Source organism: Lytechinus pictus, chromosome 5 (assembly GCF_037042905.1).
Source record: "Lytechinus pictus isolate F3 Inbred chromosome 5, Lp3.0, whole genome shotgun sequence".
Lineage (NCBI taxonomy): Eukaryota > Metazoa > Echinodermata > Echinoidea > Temnopleuroida > Toxopneustidae > Lytechinus > Lytechinus pictus.
Genome location: NC_087249.1, coordinates 30,982,481 through 31,007,764, shown reverse-complemented (window position 1 = coordinate 31,007,764; position 25,284 = coordinate 30,982,481). Strand labels below are relative to the sequence as shown.

Genomic DNA, 25,284 nt, shown 5'->3' with positions numbered 1-25,284 from the left:
GAGACAATGATTTTGGTGGTATCCAGCGAGGAAAAGAATGTTCTCGTCTTGATAGAATTAGTAGATATGCATCAAAACTATAAATTAGAACCATATCCTGTCCATTGCGTGTGGTGCATCAACGACGTGTACGAAATTATGATAGGCGACGCGATTACACTTATGGTCGAATATTCAAAATCACGAAGGTCCTAGATTTGGTGTAACAGGTCTAGATGGAATTGTCTGATTCTCTGATCTGTTTTTGTTTTCACACTCACCTTCATATATCTTCCCCCCTTATTCCCCATTTTTTCTTAAGAGGGACATCTTGCTTCATGCGCTCCCCTAGCTATGGCTACGCCAGTACTTGGTTTCCCGCTCCAGCGTTGAAGTTATACCCGAGGCGTAGGATACATAATGTCAAAATGGAAAGATTTTGAGCTGGATAGGCGGCAGGCGATATGTCCCCCGTGAGAATGATAATTATGACGGTAATAATTCGCGGACAACCTATAATGACGTTCATCTAGACATGCCCTCTCGACATAAATATCAGCTCCTATAATCACTGCATTATCTCAGCGAATATGAGAGAGAGAAAGACAAGGACAGACACAAGCAGAGAGGGAGAAAGGCGGTCCATGGACAGGGAGGAATGTGGTAAGAGAGAGAGAGAGAGAGGGGGGGCAGATAGACAGAATAGGCTATCGTAACACATGAATAAGAAAGAAGTTCTCACGTTTCTCAAATTGATACCTAAATATAGATTTATTATTGTCAGTGATGTAACAGGTTTGCATAATAGTTAGACCTCAGCTGGTAATTGGCAGTCGTCACGGCGGAGGGAACGTGGTAATTAGTTCGCAATACTGTGAAACTTAACACAGCAGCGTTGAATCTTTGACGGCGTATAACTTTACAATACCTTGATTTTCCGTACACTAACAATATTACAAATGGAATTGAATTCCATTTCCTGGCAGCAATTATCGTCCGCTGCTTTCTGAGTTGCAATACTAAAAATATTTTAATGGTTATTACTGAAGCACGACAATGTAATGTGTATGTCATAAATCACACACTCGGTTCCCTAAATAGTTCTACATGAAATAATGTAAAGCTATACAAGCTTTGCCAATTATAGATTTCATTATGTTCGGGATAATAAAAATGATAAATGTCCTTTAAAAGAAAGATATTTACACTTTTGAAAATAAATATGTTTTAATGATTTGTGCAACTACATTACCATGTTCGTATGAAGTTCCATTATTTCCCATAAATCAAATACAATATAATGTCTGTTCGAGGAAATTTCACATAAACTATAAAGGGTAACTGCTTTTTTATTATTATTAATATTATTTACATGTAGCTAGCGGGTTCATGGTTCGCACTTCGGGTTTGATGTTTTACAATGATCAAATCAAATTCATTCATCCATTTTATTATCTGTTTTCTATTTTTCTTTTCTCTCATTTTCTCACATACAGCTTTTTCTGGTAGATAACTGTGCAGACGAATGGCGGATAGCAATGACGTGGTCGCGGGTCGCCCTAATCACAGCGGAGCTGGTCATCTGCGCAGTTCACCCTATTCCTGGTCATTATACCTTTACTTGGGTTACACAATGGGCCTTCACTCACGAAGAACGCGAGGCCGAGGCCGACGTCGATATTTTCCTATCCATACCCATGTTTTTACGCCTCTATCTAATTTGCAGGTAACTTTCAAATCATCTATCCATGGTTCTTTAGAAGTCCATTTAAGACAATGACCAGAATTAAAATGTCTTCGTCCGACTCCTGTAATAGCTGTTGGCATGACCTTACGCAGTGAACAAAAGTATATGCAATACAATATGCAGGACTACCCGATTTAAACACAATTCAATACCTTATTTTATCAATCTCCTTAATAACTCGTGAACTGCATATTTTCACTATAATTTCATTGTGTATACGTGATTTTTCTTAATGTACCATTAGTTTTATCATTATTACATTGTTTTATGTTGCATGTTATTGTGAAAATGTTATACCTCTGCATGTAAATACACAATACATTTCAGCTTTTTAGCTACAGTATGTGTATGATTAAATGATGATAATGATAAAATAATTAAAAGATCGCCCCGTGTCTAACACTCCAACACTACTGATGCATAATGATATTTTTGATGAAAATAATTATGATACCCGCGTCTCGTTGTTACTTTGGGTTTTTTTTACATTCTAAATAATAACAATACATTGCATTTATATAGCGCTTAATACATAGTGTTTCTAAGCGCTTTACAAAACGATTATAGCATACATTAATTGATTTACTATTTGTCTATTTCTCAAACATGCATTATTTTGTAAGTGCCGTCTTTTACTTTCAAACTGCCAAATCAGGGAACTCTCTATTTATAAAGCACAACCTTTCATACGATGAAGAATTTACCTAATTGTCACTTCAAAACCAATATGATTATTATACGAGTATGGTCGAATTATATGTTTTTTTTATTTTGATTAATCAATATCATATACCATTTTGTTACATAACTCTTACATACCCAATACCTTCCATTTTTTTTCTCTTCCGACAGAGTTATGTTATTACACAGTAAGTTATTCACCGACGCCTCATCGCGTTCTATTGGCGCCCTCAACCGAATTAACTTCAACACTCGATTCGTCATGAAAACACTGATGACGATATGTCCCGGTACAGTTCTCCTTGTAGTAACTATCACTCTTTGGATCCTCGCCAGCTGGATCATGCACGTGTGTGAAAGGTAAACACGCCCCTACCCACCCCCTCCCCCCCCCGAAAAAAATATTAAAAAATCGAAACAAATAATGAAAGTAATTGAATAAATAAGTGATTTTATATATACAAATAAATAATGAATAAATAGATAAATAAATTAATAAATAATTTGAAAATTTCGAAATTAAAGTAAAAAATCGAAATCGGAATGAAAATCAAACAAAAAAAAACAATAATACTTTAATCGTCCTTTTCGCTCCGTGTATCCTCCCTTTTACTAACCATTACATAACACAGTATGTTAAAAAATTAAAAAAAATTATATTAAGTAGGTGTTAAGTGACTTATAATTCATGATGCGATATGACAGCAATTTGACGATAGAAAGTCATGATATATTTATATTTGTCTGGTTGAAAATGGCATACTTCCATCCCTCCCCATACCGTCACCCCACCCCCCCCCCCCCCCCCCCTCCTCTCCCCCAATCATTGTGAATCCTCTCGTGCCTTGTAGGTATAGATCAATACAAATATAATTTATCTCGAATTGCCCGCCCTTTTTCAGGCCAGTTTTTTCCCCTGGATATTTTCATACCGTTATTTACCAGTGAGGCTATGCTCAGCAGCTACTTTGATGGAGCGGGGTCAAAGGCTTTGTTACAGTCACACCAACGAAACCCGTACCAACCGATAGTATGCCATTGTAAAAAAAAGCATGATGGCTTTTGTCGGTCTCGAGTCTGTTTCGCAAGTGTGGCAGGAGCATAAGAAGTGATCACTGTCTTGATGAAACTGGGGGCCGTTTCATAAAGCTGTTCGTAAGTTAAGAGCGACTTTAAGAACGACTGGTGATCCTTTCTTGCGCGCTAAATCATCGCCAATCATGCAATGGTGTGTACCATTTACTACAAGAAAGGATCACCAGTCGTTCTTAAAGTCGCTCTTAACTTACGAACAACTTTATGAAACACCCGCCAGGCATGTTAGGTCTATCCCACATTTCTATTGAATACTATGTAGACTTTTTATCTTCGATTTAACACCGCTATAATTATTTTGATTTAATAGTAAATTGTTTTACATTGTGGTCTAAGGGGAAAATAAAGAGACACACGAAGTCTTCCATACCGCATTCACCACTTCATCTTTCTGCCTGCATACTCTTACATAACATGTGTTTATGTGTGTGTATTAAATACGGTAGCTTAATATCTACCTCTGATAGCATGTAGCGTGGTAGATTTCGGCGCATTATTATCGCGCCTATATCTCGCATGGCGATGGCGGAAAAGGATGATCGTTGGATGCTCTGGACGACGTGTAGCGAGTTTCATCGATTTTATCTCTCGTCCTTTTCTTTTTCTTTTCTTGCATTTTGTCTCGCCTCTGCTGTTCTGTAAGGATAAAATGAAGACATGGAGTGCTTTGTCTCGCCATCATGGTTCAATATCGATGAGTATAGACAGGTGCAGGCGCGTGACTGTATCAAATCCGCGCTTTCATTGGTTTCTGACATACAAATCTATAACAGAGAACATTGGGGAACTTGTGATTATTTTGATGCAAGGAGCAAGATAAGAATGCATGTTGAACAACATAACTTGCTTTTGCAGACGATAAAAACGCGCGGTGCGGTGCAGTGGAGAAAAGTCTCTTTCGCCCTTCCCCTTCAGATACAAAAATTAGGTGCAATGTGTTCAGAATGCAAGTGCTATTCTTGTGTCTGACGCTAAAAAAGAAGTTATTATCAAACGCAACTGAAAAAAAAGATTAATAGCAAACCCCTACAATACATGCACGATTCTAATCAGTTGAAAATCAAATTGTTGGTGATTTTTTTAGAGTGAAACTCTTTGTGCAACATGTTATTTGTAAGTGATAAAGTGGATAATCTAATAGATAATCATTACATCTCATATTATGAGTGGGATACTCACGGAAATAGATATCTTGAAAAATAGAAGATTATCAGCAGACTGGAATATGCTCCAGGAAACAGGAAAAAACAAATAGAAAAAATCACGTTATGGAAGGAAAATAAAGGAAATGAGAACACAAAAAAAAAGAAAAAATATATATCGATCAGCTCTCTCTATTACTCATAAAAAGATGCTCATAGCAGGGCATATTAAGCCTATTCTTCACAGTTAAGGAAATAACATGTAATTAAGAAAAAATTATGATTCGTTGTTGTTTATTTTTTATGGTGTTTTTTTTCTACTTGCATATTTAGTGAAGTCTCTCGATCTATAGATAGTGACAAATGATTATTTATATTTTTGTTTTCTTCGCAGATACCATGATAAAGACAACAGTGAGATCCTCAATGCCATGTGGATCGTATCCATTACATTCCTATCCATAGGCTACGGTGATATGGTACCCAATACATACTGCGGGAGAGGGGTGGCCGTCATCACTGGTATAATGGTAAGTCCCACTAGCAGATTCATGTCAAGTTTCTGCCCGGGTATATCTGTCACCGTTGGGAGTGCACCGTTACAAAAGATGTTAGTGTACACCTTATTTAAAGGAATTGTAATCACAAAATAAATATATAACTGTCAATAGGCAGACCCATAACTCCATAATATATTTTTAATCAACTGATGAAGAAGCATTATTGAATTAACAAGATTCTAGTGATGCCGTAAGTATCAAAATGAGCATTAAACCCGGTAATAAGATTATAGATCAAATTAGAAATCACCTCTACCCCGCCCATGTACCATGTAAAGGCGTATTAATATCGGTTCAAAGAGAGTGTGAATTGCAGTCTCTCGGCCATTTTGCCGTTCTTTGTAATAATTGAATTAGGGAGTTTTGCTCTACGACTCACGGCAGATTGAAGAACGTAGAAATTATATGGTCTAATGCCCTTATGATAATGAACACCCAGTTAGTATTTGTAAACAATCGGTGAATCAAAAGAGTAGCTTCATCCTGGACTAACGACATCGGCTCCAGGACCTAGGACGAAACTTGCTGTTCCCGTTCACCACTTTTCGACACAGACCTCCCAGCTGCTCATTGTCATTTGACGGGTATTGTCAATACATTTGCTGCGTTCTTGAATCCTTTATGCGTCCCCAAGCAAAAAATTTAAACAACTATTAACAAATTAGTAATAACGGGAGAAAGGGCTTGAGGTTTCCACCTTAGCAATTGACACAGCCTCGTATGAACATGTATTGGGAGTTTATAACCCCGTCTCTCATTATTAACTTGTCACTACGATATTATATATTCTATGATTTTAATGATTGCAGCTCCCCCCCCCCCCCTCTCTATATCCATCTATCTATGTCCTTCATCCAATCCCTGGTAGTCATCTCGTAATTACTCACCGGGATGAGAAGGTCACTCGGAAGAAAATTGATAAAAATTACAAAAATCAATGTTTGGGCAGAGTCTGATTGATTATATTTGCTTTTCTTGAAATAATTATTCTTGTGCAACACACAACTGTAGTTCTTTGAATCGGACTATCGGAATGTATGGGTGACTCGACATTTTCCCCATCCGCTGTGCTGTTTCTAGATGGCTTGGATTATAAGGATTTAGGTGACAAATGAATATGAATAAATCCATTAACATTTTGTTTCGGTTTTGAGGTAAAGTTTTAAGCTGACCAGCCTAGGACCATTGTATGTAAAATGTATGTAAGGGGTCTGAAAAAATAGTTTACGAGACACGTTTCCTTTTCACTAAAATAGATAGTTATGAGAAGTTTATCAGTTTAAGGTTCAATGATACAAAGAGAAAACCATTCCCATACTGGATGTACTCCCAAGAACGGTAAAACCAACCTGTAATAAGTTTAATATCAATCTACGAAACGCTAGTTAAGGAAAAAGCAAATTCGATTAACGTGTGATTTGCTTTGATCCAACGTTTTGTTGATATATATATATGAACGGCCTGATATTTTTCTAAAATAGTTTTTAGCTGTTTTGGGGATATGTTCTTTTTTTCGCCTGTAAGTTGTTGTTTTCTTGTTAGGCTACCTCGTTCACAATCGCAAGAATAACAAAATAAAAATCATCTACATTTAACAGCTCACAAAATTCAAATAGAATCAGATGTAGTCTTACCGTATAGTAAAACCGACGAAAGCAGCTAATTTGATGTCAAGATCGTAGAAAGAAAAGCTATCGTGTTCGTTGAGTGATCGGACAGGGTGTTGCTATTGGTTCGTTTCCCCCGTCATTTTCCAAGCTGTCCTCGAGATGGATGGTGTGAAATTTGAATGATCAATTACCTAGTTATAGCATTAACAGGTTGTTCGAATTAGATGTTTACTGTAGAGAAGGAGTAGTCGCTTATCCTCCCTCACTCCATATTTCGTTCCCCCACCCCTCTCCCCCCCCCCCTCTCTCTCTCTCTCCTCTGTCTTTCACTTCCATCCTTTTTTATGTTTGACAATGTCTTGTCGTCTCTCGCTCTCTTTCTCTCACCTCCATTCTTCTATGTTCTCTTTCTCTTCTCTCCCTTTATTTAATTCTCCTCCCCTCTCTTCCCCCTTTCTCTTCCTGTATTTTTTCAATATCACTTTCTTTTAGCCTCTAATTTACCTTCGTGCATGTCAATGTCTTTAGTGATTTATTTAGTAACATTCGTCATGCTTTGATATTACCTGAACTATGACACTTAATAACCAAAACATTATTCTAAGTGAATAGTGATTTAATGCTCTTCTTCTTATTCTATTATTTTAGGGAGCGGGTTGCACGGCTCTTGTTGTAGCAGTCTTGGCGACAAAGTTAGAGCTGAGCAGAGCAGAAAAACACGTCCATAATTTCATGATGGATAATCAACTTACTAAACGAGTAAGTATACAAGGCACACCAAGAGATAAATGAAAAAAAAAGACATATTAGATGACGAGTTCATCAATTTTCATGTTGTTTTCATTATTTCAATTATCTCCAAAAGCTGCAATGATATTTTGGTTAAGAATGTGAATGTCCAAATGTTAACTTCATCATTACGTTGCATATTTAATGCACATGCCATGTCTAAAATCAATATCAAATACAATGATCAAACTTAAGCGTAGACCACCGTCTGCATTTCATTCGGGAAATGATAAAGACTTCATGGGATTAAAGTTAGAATCAGAACAACGTAAAAACACGAGAAATGATCCGATGAGTATAATTGCAATTAGCATTGGGATTTCTAAGATATTGGGGATTACATCGAATTAATGGAAGGAAAGTATTATTGGTTTGGCTGGCGAAGTGGAATGTAAATTTTAATGCTAGCACATGAATCCACAAAACAAAAATGTCCCTATTCCCGCTCCAAATACTTTATTACGGCTTGAAGGCTAGCCACCGGTAATGTCATATCATAAAGGAACAGTCGCTCTGAAGCATTATACGTCACAGTATTACTCGATCATTCCTAAACTTGTTGGATTGGTATAAATAGGTCCATGATATTACTAATACGATATGAATTTCAACATATTTCTGTCTCCGGAGACACTTATCGTCCCGCTTCCAAGTAGTCTCGCGGCACTACTTTTAGCTTTCTCTATAGTGTGATCTACATTCGAAAGAAAACATAACACAATTTTACTAAAGAAATGGGCGATGTATGTTTTGGCTAAGTATGCATAATATCTCCCTCCTCCCCTAACAAGAGATGCAAAGGCATTTGAATAAACCAACCGAATATGTCATTTTGATTTCGTCTCTGGCAGAGCTATAAGCATAAGAAAGAAAATAATAAGTTAGAGAAAGTGGGCCAATATATCTCAAGTAGTTTTACTAAGTATGAGTCAAGCAAAAGGGGCAGAGATTAGAATAACATAGTAAGCATGAACATCACTATTTTAGAAATCCCGGATGATGAAATAATATTCATACATTACCTTGTTCAAACGATATTTAAACAACCGTTTGTTCAAAACAATGTCCATCGATTTTTTTTTATTCCATTTTGTGTAAATTATCAGCTGGTAGATTATGATGTTAACTAATGTGGATGTTGGTTTAAAAAATTCCGATAATATACATTAAAAATAATTTTGAAAAAAAGAAAGAAATACACACAAGTGGTCTGATTCAAGTACTGTATTCATCATATTGAAAGTACAATAAATTGCCCTGCTTAATTCAATATATGGTGATGTTGGTTCACCTCTCTGTACTACATTGGCCATGTTGGCGTACATTGTTTGCTCAATGCCAGTACAGCAGTAACGTATTATTTGGAGTGAAGCCTGTCCTGTCGCGTATTGGATTGGTAAATACTTCGTTTACAAGAAAATTGGCAATAAGGAAAGCTTCAATCAAACATGATACATGCCTATCAACAACTCTCCATATCTATTTATCTGCCCTTCCTTTTTCAGTTTCCTTTCTCCCCTTTCAACATAATCAAGAATGCCAACGAACCCATCTTCCACGCGTTCAACATGAAAAACACACGCAATCAGTGCACAATGCCCCCTCTCCCTCTCTCTTTAATACAACTCCGTTTCTCACTCTCATTCTGCATCTCTCCCTTGCTCTCTCCCTCTAGTCTTGCACAGACAAACACACCCTCGCACACCCACACACACCCTTCTCATCGCCCCCCCCCCCCCCCCCACTGTGTATGTCTATCACTCCCTCTAAATACATGTTTTTTGCGAGATGAGATTCTATTTTGTCGACTTTGCTCTTTTCTTGCACATAAATCATAAGGGTCCTCACAAACGCACCGCAAACATACACCATTGTTCCTCAACACATACTCCTGTATAAAACCCCACAAACACCACTCTTCCCATACACAAAACCACGCACATGAAAAACACGGGTGCAAACACCCCGACACAACTTCGCACATCCACCAGCCGATACGCGCCTGCACATTCCATGGACCTACTCCATGCACATTCACACATGCACGCACAAAATGTACTTTAAAAATGTACACACCCACATAATATACGTATAAACGCACAATTCAACCGCCACACACATCCCTTTACGTCCTTGCCCTCCCTCATATGTTAATATGTCTTGTATATTTCTTCTCACACGATGTTACAACAAAGTTGAGGGAAAAAGTCGAAAGTATGATTCCATTTTGTGGTATTTTTTTACTAGGATTTTTCCACCATACCACAATAAGTACCGGCATAAACTTCTAAGCATTAGTTTTCTCTCTGTCTGTTTTGGATCTCTTTGAAGATGATTGGTTTCGTTTTAATACAGATCGTTAGTTTTCATCAGCTGCCTATGACGTCACAGTTCTCAACTGAAATTCATGGTTTTCTATACATAAACGTGGATTTACTTCGTTGCCATGGGAACATCTCCGATGAGAGAAGGAGGAAATGGCTTAAGAGATAATCATTTTGATAAAAATACTACGCAAGACTTTGGCTCAAAACCACAGCCGTCTTTTGACGTATACTGCATTCTGACAACTGTTAACTACTGAATCTTTTTATGTTTGCTAAATTAGTCGCTTAAAACCACATGCGTAAAAATAGAAATGATTTGCTGTTTATCTCAACGGCCTATATCCATGTATAATATTGATGATTGCTCGGTAGTTACGTTACTAACTTCTCTCGTTGAAAGTGTGTAGAGATTTTTGCATGAAAATAGGGGAAAATGTGCACAAAAAAAGTCTGCAATCGTTGCAATGATCTATCCTCATTTAGATTTTCAGCTATTTTTTTTTCTCAATTTTAGTTGTTGAAAAGTGGTGTAAAGTAAATCCAGCAAGAATGAAAACCAACACCAATAACGACGTTAACTCCGTTTGTTTTGAGAAGTTGACGATTCGGGTTTCATGCCAAAATCACATTAAACTTGGATAAGATCTAAAAGGGGGTTGGTGAAGTAAGTTCTACCCTTGTTATTACTACTTAGTGTTTAAAAGATATGCATACGTCCTCCGTTTCTTCCCTTTAATAGTTGGATCAATCACATTGTGTTATGGGTAACATGATATATATGATTCTACTATGGCCAAGGCTAATGTAATACGTACTCACTGACAATAGACACGAGATGTGTTATGCCATACCTTTGAAAAGTATATGATGGTGCTGGTTATTAAAGGGGAAACAAGATTGTATAATTCATCCCGCAATGAAATAAATTTAACAAATCCCTTGTGGAATGCATTGTATCAATACAAATCTAATTGATATGAAATAAACGCGTTCGGTAAGTTGACAGACATGGCGAATAAGGAAATAATAGTGGGTGTGTTCAGCTTGCAGGAAGGTTTGGGGTGTTTTTTTTTTCTTCTTTCTTTCTCTATTTCGGTTTTTTTTAATACCTTTTTTTTCACGTAATTCTTTTATATTTTCTATAAAGTGTCCATATACGGCAAATTTATCTTGTATGATAATGTGTATCTTAATGCACTTTTTTTACGTAGGGGGAGATTTTTCCAAAGGCTATGCATATCGTACAGAAATCGTGCGATCGTCCTGTGGTCTCCTCGGGTACTCGAAGGCCCAAAGTGACCAAAACATAACGGATGCCAATGCCCAAATACGCGCAGACATCTACCACCAGGTGTGCCTATATCAAATGAATCAAATCACATTCTACCAGTTCATTGAAGTTTTCTCAAATATAATGTTTTACTTTGGTGTTTTTCTCATCCACAGTTAAAGAATGCAGCTGCAAATGTATTGAGAGAAACCTGGTTGATCTACAAATACACCAAACTAGTCAAACACTCAAGCACAAGAAGAATTAGAAAACACCAAAGAAAATTTTTAAATGCGATTCATAAGTAAGTATAGGTTTGTTTATTTCCAACGCTGCCTTGCTTTCACTTATGTTCCTTCCTTTCCCCTTTTTCTCGTAGGGAGGGTTACAGTAACTTGTTAACGCAGATAATATAGTTATGCCTCCGCCCACCATAATGGTAGGGCGGAGCGTTGTGGCCCAGTGGATTAGTCTCCGGACTTTGAAACAGAGGGTCGTGGGTACAAATCCCAGCCATAGCCATGGCTTAGTTTCCTTCAGCAAGGAATTCATCCACAATGTGCTGAACACAACCCAGGTGAGGTAAATGGGTAACCGGTAGGAATTAATTCCTTGAAATACGTGTACGCTGTAAGTAATTACGACCGCCAATCTTATGCCAGTGTAATAATATCCAAGTCCTTTGGAAGCGCATAGAGACGTTATATTCATAATGTGATATGCGCTATACAAGAACAGTTTATTATTATTATGGTTGACGGAGGCAATGCACTTTCGGTACTTGCGTCCATTGTCTGTCCCATCTATCTTTCGTTTTAATCTAATTTAATTCAGTTTGATTTGATTTAATTTAGTTTTATGATCGTTTTCGTTTTCCTAGCCGGTGCAATGTTTAAACGAAAGCTTGCATTGAGCTTTTGACATGCAATTTGATATTTTTTGCAATTATAGATTGTGCGAAAACAGCTGAAAATTGTCTCCTCTTGCGTAAGACTTCGTCTGTCATATGTGAGAGGAAAAGGTTCATTTAAAAAAATGCCGCTTGGTACCAAGGCAAAACATGACGTAAAAGGATACAGGCATTGGCGGCAACAGGGGTGGTTAGTATTCAGTATTACTCCACCCCACCCCCAGTAGCCCGCCAAGAATTTTTAAAAATAAATAAAAAATGGAGAGTGGCCCTCTACTCCCCACACCCACCTTAAAACAAAAACTAGTGGCACCACTGGATACAAGTTACGTTTTTCCCACTATCCCTACCTCCCCCCCCAAAAAAAAAAAAAAAAAAAAAAAAAAATCTTTGTAGACTTGATGTTACCCTCATGTAGAATTAATGGGAAATATGATCTGGCCACTCCGATGGCCTTCTGAGCAAAAAGTTCAATCTTAACTAGTTTTCTCATCTAGCGCGCGAAATTCGAAGAGCATAGGACGTCAGAAACTGATGATATGCCTCGTTCGCCTCAAGTGAAGTAGTGGTAGCTTTGAAAAATGGAAAGGGTAAAGAATAGTATGATGAGTTATGCATCCGATGGTTATTTTTTTATATTCTTTTTTGCATTTTTCAAATCGAAATGTGCTGGCCGTATCATGCTTGAAAAATGAATGAATTCAGTGAACTTTTGCAACTAAGCCCTCCTGCTCTTTTCACATCCATAAGTTCCTCTTGTGAAAGCTTAATTACTCACACGAATCCAGTGTTCCCACTTAGTCCAAAATTAGCCTTCCATTTTTTGCTCCATTCCTCGAGTCCAAACCAGCCCCGCGGCGTGTTCCGTTGATGACAGGGTTAAGGTATTTTATGATTTTAATGACGTTATGAGGATTTACATCACAGACAACACCGGACTAACCAGTTTCTTGTGCAAATATTCCTCTCTTTACAATCTACACACTCTCCCTCTGCAGATTAAGAAAAACAAAAATGGATCAGCGAAAGTTAGCTGACGAAGCAAGCACTGTCGTTGATATGGCGAAGGTAAGACTGTGTGTAAAAGTGATCATTGTATCATCGTCTTGCATTTATCTGTTCTTCTCCATCTGTATTCCACCAAAGTTTTCATTTCAATAATTTGATCATCAAGTGGATCCTGTAGTCTAGTTCCCACTGCCCTCTGGAACTCTTAATGCCCTGAGGTCATGAACATAGATTAAGAATGCGTAACGCAATAACTTGGTCAGTATGTAATTCTAACGTTGTATAGTTTAGTCTTGTATGAAAAATGGACTGTATATATTGTGTTGAAAGGAATGAGGGTCTTTATGTGTTGAACGCGTGATAATGTGAACATTGTCCATGAATGGCCTTTGAAAAATCAGTTTGTCCCAAACAACACCTGATGGCTGTATCCCAAGAATGTAAAGATTCACTGAATGACTATGTGAATCCACTCGGTCTTCATTTTCTTGGACGTCTTTGGTCGTAGTTCCATCTGCCATATTTGTCTGTATCCAGTTAGGGGACTGCTTTTGATGGCTTAATGGTGTCATCAAAATTACGGCACAGATATCAGGAACACAAGTGGCCTCGCAACAGGCAACAGTTTCTGTGCCGTCATTTATACCTTGGTCACATTTGCTCTACGGCGGCCGTACGGCCAGTTGAAAACAGCCGTTTTAAAATTTTTGTACCAGCTGCATATAGGTGGTTTGAATTAAAATTAACAAAACGGCTGTTTTTGACTCGCCGTACGGCCGCCGTAGAGCAAATGTGACCAAGATATTAGGCTGACCATCAAAAGCGGACATCCCCCTGACTTGGAAAGAGCATCATCTTATTGCCTACACCTTCACAAACTAAGCTCGTGTATCTGTCGGTCACGTGGTCACCTGTTTCCATCCGTATGTTTTTCATTCATTTTGTGATGTCTTGACTCGACCTCGAAAAGGCGTCTTGCCAATGCGCTCAACACACGACCATAAAAAAGATAAACGTAGTATAAGATGCACGAAGATCACTGGTATGCACACTGAATATGTTTGCACCCTTTCTCTCGTTCTCTATATCTTTGTCTCTCCACATTGCTGACCAAAATCTTTCTCCTTTCTTTATTCTTAAATTTTAATCATTGGTTATCATTATCATTAGTATCATTTCTTTTTTTTTTTGCTCTGCGGATTTTAATGCGCTGCACGGTTGATTGGCATACGCTGTTGCAATTGATTACTTCCCCCCTCTCTCTTTCACTCACTGCCCCCATCTCTTCCTCTCTCTAGAGTAGTCAGAGAATGACACTGTTTGTATTAAAGTGAAATCATATTCACCATAAAATCTGAATTTGTGCAGGTGGTATGCCCTAAAAGCACCCATATTATGCGTTCTGATGAAAAACCTATTGAAGTTTAAATGGTATATGCATGGGTATACCTTTCCAACTGCGATAAAGTCATTTCAGTCAGGCCCCTGCCGAGTCAGTCGGGTTGAGCTAGTTAAATACCACGCTCGTCCAGTGACATGTCAACTTTTGATTAAAGACCCAATATAACGAGATTTCAATTCTGTTGTACGCTGAATGAACACGGAATTCCGATATATAGGCTTAGAAATGAGATTTAGTAAAGGATTTTCGTACCAGAGCAAATATATTTCAAAACTTAAAACTTGTTATGACAAATAATAATGTGTTCCATGTTTTGGCGCATTGCTATTTAACAGAAGCGAAAATTCCGTCAGTGAATCGATGATACCTTCAAAACATATGATTTGTTTTGTTTTCACTATTATAACCCGCTCCCCCCCCCCCCAAGAAAGAAAAAAATAATAATAATAAAATAATAAAAAAATAAAAAATAAAAAAAATCTCATAAATGACATGACAATATGTTCCGTCAAACAAGTTTACATTTCATAGTGCACCGGCAATAGTGATCTGCAGTGAACTTATTTTGAATGATTGATTATTTGGAGAATATATATGTTGGTTGTGATAGTTTTCATGTATGATATGGTATAATCGCAACAGAGGCGGGAAAAGAATAAATGAAAAAGTGAAGGATTTTATGATATCAAGAAGCTACCCCACACAAACACACACACACCTTCAACCAAAAGGGAAGTAGACTGTTGATCTCTTGTATTCGGATGCGTGGTGATTATATCTAGGTGATCGGCGGGAGGATTCTTTCATCCTTTTTTCCAATTTTCAATTAGATAGTTGTGATATATCACGAATGAATAGTTTGTGTGATGAAGAATGATAATTAACGTGCTGGAAGGTCGGACATCTTCTTATCATTTACCACTTTATAGGTCAAGGCAAAGCTAAACTTAATGTCTAAACCAAACAACCGCCATGCCAGCACGCCATGCATTGCCCTACAGAGAAGCGAAGAGCGTGCTTATAATAATAATGATTCTAATGATAATTCTTACTGAATTCCTGCATATTTCCTATACGGTAATACCACGCAAGAAATTCCACATCAAGCCCCGACTCTTGTTCCCTGTAGACACCGAAGCTAGGTGTTGCACTCCCCTCTCTTGACGCCGTGACCTTTTGCAAGCGCATGGCCCGGGGCCTGAAAAAAAGCATCTCTGCCGCTTTGCGTACACTCTGTGTATTGAATTACCTCTAAAATGCAGACTCAATTCTGATATGGCGTAACATTGCATATTATATACAGTCTCCATCACTGCTCATACATATCATCTGTTGCTAGAATTCTTATTCTATGCTTACTAGTGCCTATTATTCATTTTGCAGTGCATACGAGCGTGTACCGAGGTGCAATCTATCTTATATTAGGATACTCTATAACATCCAAATATAATCATCGTTTAACACGTTCAATATATTGGCATGTTGGAATCAGAATGGAATAGCCTGTATTATCGTTAAGCTACTATATGATATACATCCTAACAATAAAATATAAATAATTAATTACCTTTTTGGTGATGACACACCATGGTGATCGTTAGAAAAGAAACGATGTAATGCACATCCTAAACTGAAAAAGGTAGATTACCATGATAACTGTAGTTATGTAATGACTATACTGTCACAATTTTATATAACAATGTTATTGAAAGACAAAACATGTATATTTCTAAACATTTCTTTTTTAAACAATTCAAGCAATTTGCAGTTAATTAGAGTGGACAGGGATAAAGCAATTATTTATTAAACATATTGTATAAAAAAAAACAATGTTACTTAAACTTACACGAAGTCAGAAATGGCTGCTTTGTGTCAACTCGGAATGCAAAGCGCCTTCAACGATGGATCTGATCAGCAAGGTTTTTCTTCAGGAAGTATGGACTTTGATGCAGACGGGTGAAGACCTCAAGAACATGGGATAATGACTGTTTTCTACGTCAAACGGACAGAGCATGAAAAGAGAAGAATAGACATTGGTTTGCATGCATGTTTTCTCCAAATCACAGTCGAGGTGTATGCCAGTTCTTGACAAGAAGAGATGTGTAATTGTTCCATTTTCTTAAAGGGGAAGTTCACCCTGGAAAAAAAGTGTCTTATAAAAATAGCGGGAAAATGATTTCAAAAAATATTGGTAAAAGTTTGAAGAAAATTCATCAAAGATTATTATCTAAGTTATTTATTTATTTATTTATTTTGTTTTATTCATTTTATACTGCAGGGTAGGCAGTATAAGAATTTAATTTTTTATTTACATGCACCAGCTTCCCATGTATGGAAAAAAAATATATATCAACAGACAAATTATTTCACACCCGTTCCTGAGAAAGAAAAAATGTTTAATAATCATGCACCATTTGAAAAATGCAATTTATGCATTTTTTTTATGTTACACAACCTCTGGGCAGCTGGTATGACGTCACAAATAAAACAAATCAAATTTGATAACTTTCTTCATCTTTAATGGATTTTCTTTAAACCTTCACCAATATTTGGTTATCATTTTTCGGGTATTTTTGCAAAAAAAAATCACGGTAATATTCCCCTTTAAGTATCGGCAAACATGATATGAGAAACGTCATACAGGGCATGTACGACTCAACAGGACACTGCAGTTCACAATAAATCGTCATCGTGAAACTTTCAGACAAGGCTAGTTTCGAACTTCCGAACACGACGTGATCAAATTACATTGAGCGTTTCAGCTACTTCGGTAGCCGTTCGTGTGTTCGAAGTTGTTTGAAATTTTCACGATGACGTGATACCTTTAAACCCTTTCTAGATTATATCGATTATATATTGTTTTATCACGCTTGTATTATTCATTATTATGCAAAGCAGTGCTATTCATTTCTTTCATTGTACTTCTCACTTCTAATGTATATACTTAAGTAAATATTTATTTTTAAAAAATAATGAAGTAAGAACAGAACTAACCGTCACCCCATGAACTCATTTAGTTAAATCACTAATTACGTGACCTGTGAAAACTTTATGGACTTTTTTCTGTAACATCACGTAGATCACGCATAGATCTAGATCCTCCTAAGAATTCATTATTCCCGATCGAAACCTTAGAGCCCCCTCCACTTACCTCCCAATAAGAAATTGTATAGGCTGTAACCACTATGTATGACATGATGTATAGATGGCCACTTCGAGCTCTCGTATGGGCGCATGGTGCCTTAAGAAACACACGAGAAAACACAATTAATATATTGACAAAGAAAATGAGAAAATGCGCTTTCGGTATTTCTTATCATAATTATTATCAAAACAATATAAAACTTATTTTCTATACCAAAATGTAATCTGCGCAAAGCACCAAGTGGTCGAAACCTTGAAGTATCGGGGGAGATTTTTTTCAATAGACCAATGGGCTTGCCATTTCAGTATATTCGGAAAAAAGCCAATTCAATTTTGTGCCAAACTAATTTGGCGCTGCACCCGTCGATTGCTCATTGTGGTCTAACCGAACCAAAAATGAAAAGAAAATAAGAAAATCCTTTTTCCACAATTTCACATTTATTTTATCCCCTTATAACTAACCTTTCTTTTCAGAATAAACCGGAAAATATTAAAAATAAAATGACTTGAGGTGAACTATTTGGCAATATATTTTCCCTTTTTTACTTTTCATCCCCAAGCAAATATTTTTGACTTCTCTGTTTGTGTACCACAGCCGTTGCTAGTGCGCGTATCGAGAGCTGAAATGGCCATGTACGCATCAAAACCACCAGTGGTTTTCAGACATGTAGGTAATACGCCCTCTACGTCCTCTCCCTGCTATTCCGATGGCTATTATTATTATTATCATCATGGAGAATTTATTCTTTTTATGCTCGCATTCATCCGTTGATTTCATTTTTCATATCTTCTGTTGACGCCTCATCCCCTAACATTATACTCTTCAAATTAGAGAGAGGTGTTACTATTAACCCGCATGTTGCTATTCCCCGTATAATATGCTATCTCTATAATCAACGACTACCTTCTTATATTTGTACCTGACAAGTGAATTATTAATTTTTATAACCAGTCTACCCGGCTACCTAATCTGCCAATTTTCATATTGTTTTCTATTTCTACGACCATATATATATATATTCTTTTTTACCCGAGCTATTCAACTGTTAGATTTTATCCAATCCACTTAAGCCATATGTTTTCGCCATACTCCAAGTCAGAAAATGGCTTTACTAGTCCTCGCATGTATGATTGCATGGTTAGCCTTGCATTCATGCCTTCACTATAATTTTTTTCTTCAGTTTCTCTTGATGTGAGAAGACAATTATAACCACCTATAACTGCCTTTGATTTATTTTTATCATTTTATTCCTATTTATTTTCTTGCAGTGTATTATTTATTTGCCGCCGTAATTCTCTCAACCTAGCAGCTTACTCCAATATTAAGACAGATTATTTACAGTATAATGTTAACATTTCTTTTGGTAATACATGTTCAAGTCAATATTGTATATCCAAAAGCCTATCGATATGTATATATTTATATTATTCAATATTTATATTCATATATATATATATATATATTTATATACCTGCAGTTTCCTGTAAGCTATTTTTCTGTAGTTTGCGTGTCGTGCGGAACAGCAGGTCATCGATACTGACGTCACGCCCTTATTTCGTCGATTACAGCGTATTGAGGTGTACTAATCTTACTAATGTATGTATTACAATGGGGGAATTTGTATTATATACAATGTGTCAAATAAATTCTATGAAAACGTGGATCGATTCATGATAGTTAGAGCAAAACAACAGAACTATTGTCTTATAAGAGTTGTATTTAAACAGGTAAAGTCTAAAAAGAGTTATTCTACCTTAATTTAGTTGGTGTTTTCCCGACATCGTAGATAATTAATGCTTGATAATGTTGTTTGTCTCTGTTGATGAAATAAGTGAATTAATTTCAGATACGTTCTTGAATCAGCATTAAAGTAAATTGGTTGCATTTGTACAGATCTAGTGGCATTTCCATCGAATACAACAGTAAACCGTGTTCATGAAAACATTTGTTTGGTGCTAAAGTTGTTGCGAAGCTAAACTTGGTTTTCATCGATTCCACTAAAGTATTTATGATTCCAGAATATGGAATTGGGATGATCTCTCATTTTCCTCCATTCCTCTGTCACAGCGTCACCATGTGTGTATATCTTAGACGACTGTCGAGAAAGTCTAAGATTGACTTAAGCGCCTTTCTATTTGACGTAAAGCGTGGGTGTTAAAACACATAGCTTCTGGGCTGACATGACTGGCCTTTTGCTCGATGCGTAATTATCGACATTTTTTTTCTTCTAGACTAAGACTAATACAGTCTTGCATTGCAGACATTCATAAATTAAATACATTCATAAATTAGATAAATTGTTCCAAGACAGCATATACACGTACATTGTCCTAGATCCACAGATGCCAGAATTCAAAGTCATTGAATAGACAATGCTAGACTCATCAACAGGCCTATTTTGATGTGACACATCATTCATTTGTCTTTTGTGGTAGGGAAAAATGATACGCACATCGGTTGATGTTTATTAAAAAGTTTTACGCTCTCATCCTAACACAAAAAATACCATGAACACAATACCTAATCTAATTCATGTCCAATAATGCGGCCGGATATTCTATGAAAACAGCACGAAAGCCATTGCGCATTCTATATAATTTCGTGCTACAACTACTTTTGCAAATGCCTTGCGCGAAGCGCTTTCCTATTTTTTTTCAATTGTTTTACTTTCTACTTCTATATAAAACGTAATCAAGAACTTATTCATTTATTTGTGTTGACGCTGTCTGCCATTCTGGCTGTACTTAAAGTTTAATGTGAGAAATATTATAGCACATAGAGCACACGTTTGTAATAGAATTATGTTTATTGATATAAGGCTTTGCATGTAAATGCATGAGGCTGTTTGTGACTGTATCGTTTCGTGTTGTATGATTGTTTTAGCATAGGTACCGACATACATTCTCCAGAAATCTTTGAAAGTCCCGGCGACATTCGTCTCGATTTCTTCATATGTTCCTAAACGAAGAAACATTGCATTATTCGTGCAATGTTTTAATAACGACGAGATATCGAATATCAATATCATCAACCAGACTCCCTGTGAAAACATCGATGTAACCCTCGAAAGCAAGACAAGATTTGTTGCTCGATTTCGTACTGTAGCATGGCACCAAGACACTGCTTGCTACAGTTTGAAGTAACATGAATTGTTAAGTCTTGTGGTTGTTGTTTTTGCTGTTGTTCGTCGAACCGCCTCGCGGAGCGCTTCCCTGTTGGCATTTCTATAATTGGTGTCATAAAGTTCGATGTCACTGATGTACATGTATGTTTGTTGAGTGTACGTATTTTCTGTCTTAGGATGGATAGTCTGGTAGCTTAGAAACTGTGTGCACAGCAAAAACGGTGGTGTTAACCGGTGTACATAGAGGACCACACCAGTTATTTTACACCGGTGTTGAATTGGTGGTGTTAGTTTTACACATATAGGTGTCATTACAACACCTTTGGTTGTTACATTTACACGCTTTGGTGTTATTTTTAATCTCTACGGTGTAATTTTAACACCTCGGGGTGTGGTCCTCCATTAATACCAACTGGTGTCAGTTTTAACACCGCAGTGTGGGATTATTTCATGGTGATAATTCAGGGACCTTTTCAAGAACAAGCGTTCTCGTCGTAAACAAGAAATTCACCCCCATAGCACTTTGATCTTCCAGAGGTTATTATTTCTTACGGTGATTTTTATTGTTACTTTCAAACCCATGGCAAGTACTATTTCCTCATCTCGCCTTTTAACTAACATTGCAATATGAAAATGTCACCACTCTGTTGTTAATGTTCCCAGGAATTATTTCAGGTAACAAATGATAAACGAAACATCTCAATGTAACCAATTATTTTCATTTGATTAGATGAGCCTTCTATTCATTCCAATAATTATTGTGTCCGTGTATGTTTAATTCCAGACACAAAACGTCATGTTCGAGATGATATCAGATATGCATACGGGGAAAGCCGAATTGGAGGACAGGGTTAGTCGTCTTGAGCGAAGACTAGATCAACTACAGACCTCCCTCGATGGTTTGCCTCAGGTCATGTCAGCTCTCATGCAAAACGCTCAACTTCTTCAACAGCAGACACAGCTCCTCTCCTCTCAGCAATATCTAGCGCCCCCTTCGCCCAACCTCATCCAGCCGACAATGCAAGACAACCGCTTCAACCAGCTACAATGTCTTGACAATGACCTCACAACCAATAACCATCACGCCGCAATGAACTCGACGCGTAATTCCGCAGGGATGCGGCTGCGACCGCTCCATTCGTTACCCATGCAGTTCCCGTCGAACGAAGAACCGCGACGAGACGATACCGTCAGGGCATTCAGCATACCGGATGTCAGTATATCAAAAGAAGGAAACCGCGGACCTTGATAGTGGTTATCATGAACTCGTGAGTGCGCGTGAAATGTATGGAGAAAGAGTGTATGTGTGTAGTGTGTGTGAGAGGGAGAGAGTACGAGGAAGATAGAGTCGTGAAGCTTGGCTTCCACATATCTTAAGTGACTTCCTGAGATGCTCCAAAGATGGCGGATGGCCTGGTCACAAGATACCTCTGAAATCCATGTATCAAACATAGAAAACATGCACCAACGCAATGGCCGCACCCTGATGAGCGCATTGAGCCGCGCGGTTGCCTGACATAATGGAGTGGTCAGAGTAATAGACTACTAGTATTAGCGCCAGTTGAATTACGCTCTATGATTTAGCATAATATGGCAAACCAGGATCAAGTGGCCATGCCAGATGATCGGCCCATTAACCCTCTTGTCATCAATGCTTTGGCACACATAGATATCGATGAGAGCCCAACTTTCAGTATTCTATACTTGTCAGTACAGATTGATGGAAACCAACACTTACTTGAGGAAAAGGGCAAAGATCCGAACAATTAGTAGGTACGATGATGCATTCCAAAGACAATAGCTGAAGCCAGTCGTTGCCGCACCTTTATAAGAACAAGAAGCTCGTTGTTATATCGGCGGATAAAAAGATGTCCGCAACCGATGCAAGAAGTGCCGCCATGCAAAAGGGCTGTCAGTGAATATAAGTACCTGACGTAGAGGGCGATATTCTCTTCAGGAGATCTAACTATAAGTCCTTCTCTTACTGAAATTATAGGAATTAATTTTATCTATATAAAGGTAGCCTTTCCAAATGCAAAGTGTTAACTACCTGTTTTAAAACATGTTTTTATCCTCAAAATTAATGTAGATGTTTTTTTTTATTCCAATATTTTTAATATTCTGATGACGGTACATTCTCACATTTGGAATAAATATCAAATTTGCATCAAAACTGCTTTTCTATAGTTAAAAAGGTAATCTAGTAAATGTATGGGGCTCTGATATATAGATTATCATAGCCACTCAAATTATAACCACCTTGGTATCGATTGTAACGGTCTATAATCGAATAATAGATTCGATCGCCAGGGATATATATACTCGTTTGTAACCGCACTCAACTTCCTATGCATTATTGCCCGTGAAGCGTTCCATAGTCACGGATGGCAAAGTGGTGAACATGTATTGGGAAATGTTATTACAAGTTATCAATATTCACTTATTTAGTGCTGCTTTATACTTTTCCTCGGAATATACGGGTCGATAGAACTATAAGGTGTGTTTCGTACTCATCATAATTATATACACATAGCTTCAATATAATGTCTAGAAAATAGTCACATTTTGCTACTATCATCTCTTTATAAACAACAGCGAGATATATTATAATAAATGTGCTTTATAATCGAAGTCAAATACTTTTTTCAGCTAAGGGAATTAGAGTGCAGTGATATTTTCTATCATTTTTTTTTTCTTAGTCCATTAGGTAAGATTTTTATATTTTACTGGGTTTCGGGGAGTTTTACTTTTTAATTTATCTGGATCACCTTTTCGTATTTTGTTAAAGTTTTGGTGTATCGACAGAAGTTTGAGTAACATTGACCCAATATTAAGATTTTAAAGAAAGAACATGCACACTCGTTAGGTAAGATTTTACACAGAATGTGAATTTCATTGGTGAATTTTCACGGAGCCTTGCATCAAATTAACCAAATTTTGATAATTCAATTTCACAACAAACATCTTTCACAACTTTTATTTTTAATATGGATTTTTAGCGTAACCCCAAATTGATGTGAAAGTAATTTCATAGCAATTGTTTAATTTACGACGAACTTGTTATCCCTACTAAAAACCAAAAAAAATCCTTCCTTTTCCATTCTGTATTTAAGTATATTTTTATATATAAATTGTTCTTACTTGAACCATGTTTGGAACAGATACCTGCTATATGTTTTAAATCATATTTGTCATAATTTTGAAGAGACAATTGTCTTTATTTGAAAAAAAAGGTACAACATCGTAATTCAATATTGTACAAAATGATATTTTTTCAATTATTCGAAATCAGTAACACAAGGTAAACCGTCCAATCCATCAATGTTTATAATTATAAAAAAAACTTTTAATTATTGTTTTATGATGGTTATGTTGTCAAAGTAAAAAGAATATTTTTTGTGTTATGGGGGTTGTTTTAAAGAAAAAGTATTTTCCGTTTCTTATTAGTTTTCTGTCGAAGTTCATTCGATGTCATTCTATTTCGCTTTGTGAGAAAAAAAAATCTGAACAGAAAGGTAAATTTCTTGCAAACTCTGTTAGGACGTTATCGCTAATGAGCCCTCAACATGTGCACTGCACTAACTCACACACAATAGCACGCCCTTTACGACAGTTATATTGATACTCCTTACGCGTATTTAACTTAAACGTACCCCCAATGAATGAAGAGCACGATTTAAATAATCGGCTAATTAATGTAATGCAAGAAAAAAATATGAATAATCAACAAGATAGTAGAATAATCTCATAGGAATGCAAAAATAAATTTAAAAAAATAATGATTATGCCTCTAAAATGACGCACAAAGCATAAATAGATCCGAAGAATATAATTCATAATATATATATAAATCAAAGCACCCTTGATCATTTTTGGCTGGTATTGAATGATGATTTTACATCATGATATGCCAGCTATGATTGTGAAAGGTGAGGATAGTAAAGGGGTCGATAGTTTCGTATTAATGTCTTATTTTTATCTAAAAAACAATCTTAATTTCATTTGAAAAAAAAAAACCTGCACATGCTACTCTGTTGTTTCATTGTGTACGGCATCATCACGTGAATGGTTTATGAGGCTGGTACAATTGCTGTGGATATAATTATGTTTCATTCTGTTACCTTTCATATAACAGTCAACTTGGGTGGCATGAAATTTTGGGCTTATAGAAATATAGACTATATGAGCCCGACTCAGAAAAAAATAAAAATAACAACAAGACAATATATCAGGTATTAAGGGTATGCTTCTAGACTATGGTATTATTTAGCTACCAGGAAGACTTAAGTAGCCTATGTAACCCACATGCATGCTTACTCCTCTTGATTTAAGGTGATTGATTAAAAAAATCACATTTTGCTATGCAAAGATCTCACATGATTCGAAAAATTGACCCTGACCTCCATTATGAAAAGAAAACCCACTGTGACACACAGTGTATTCACAGTGTGGAAAACAGTATGGAATCCTCTTCACACTATTAAAAAAGTTCCTC

At 36.8% G+C, this 25,284-nt stretch overlaps 1 protein-coding gene across 1 annotated transcript; it reads left to right on the top strand.

Annotated features, from left to right (window-relative positions):
- The first annotated feature begins 1,475 nt into the window (after nucleotides 1–1,475).
- Nucleotides 1,476–25,284, top strand: LOC129261554 (small conductance calcium-activated potassium channel protein 2-like). The gene is made up of 7 exons (XM_064100238.1): nucleotides 1,476–1,705; nucleotides 2,579–2,767; nucleotides 5,039–5,174; nucleotides 7,463–7,573; nucleotides 11,377–11,504; nucleotides 13,109–13,178; nucleotides 21,574–25,284. Exons 1-7 carry the CDS (start codon nucleotides 1,518–1,520, stop codon nucleotides 22,036–22,038), a joined length of 1,287 nt encoding a protein of 428 aa, XP_063956308.1. The 5' UTR covers nucleotides 1,476–1,517; the 3' UTR covers nucleotides 22,039–25,284.

Excerpts from the sequence above, each read along its gene's own strand:
- LOC129261554 (XM_064100238.1), top strand. The coding sequence starts at position 1,518 with ATGACGTGGTCGCGGGTCGCCCTAATCACAGCGGAGCTGGTCATCTGC. Across the intron at positions 2,768-5,038 it reads ATCATGCACGTGTGTGAAAG|ATACCATGATAAAGACAACA; the intron begins GTAAACACGCCC and ends TTTTCTTCGCAG. Across the intron at positions 5,175-7,462 it reads CCGTCATCACTGGTATAATG|GGAGCGGGTTGCACGGCTCT; the intron begins GTAAGTCCCACT and ends CTATTATTTTAG.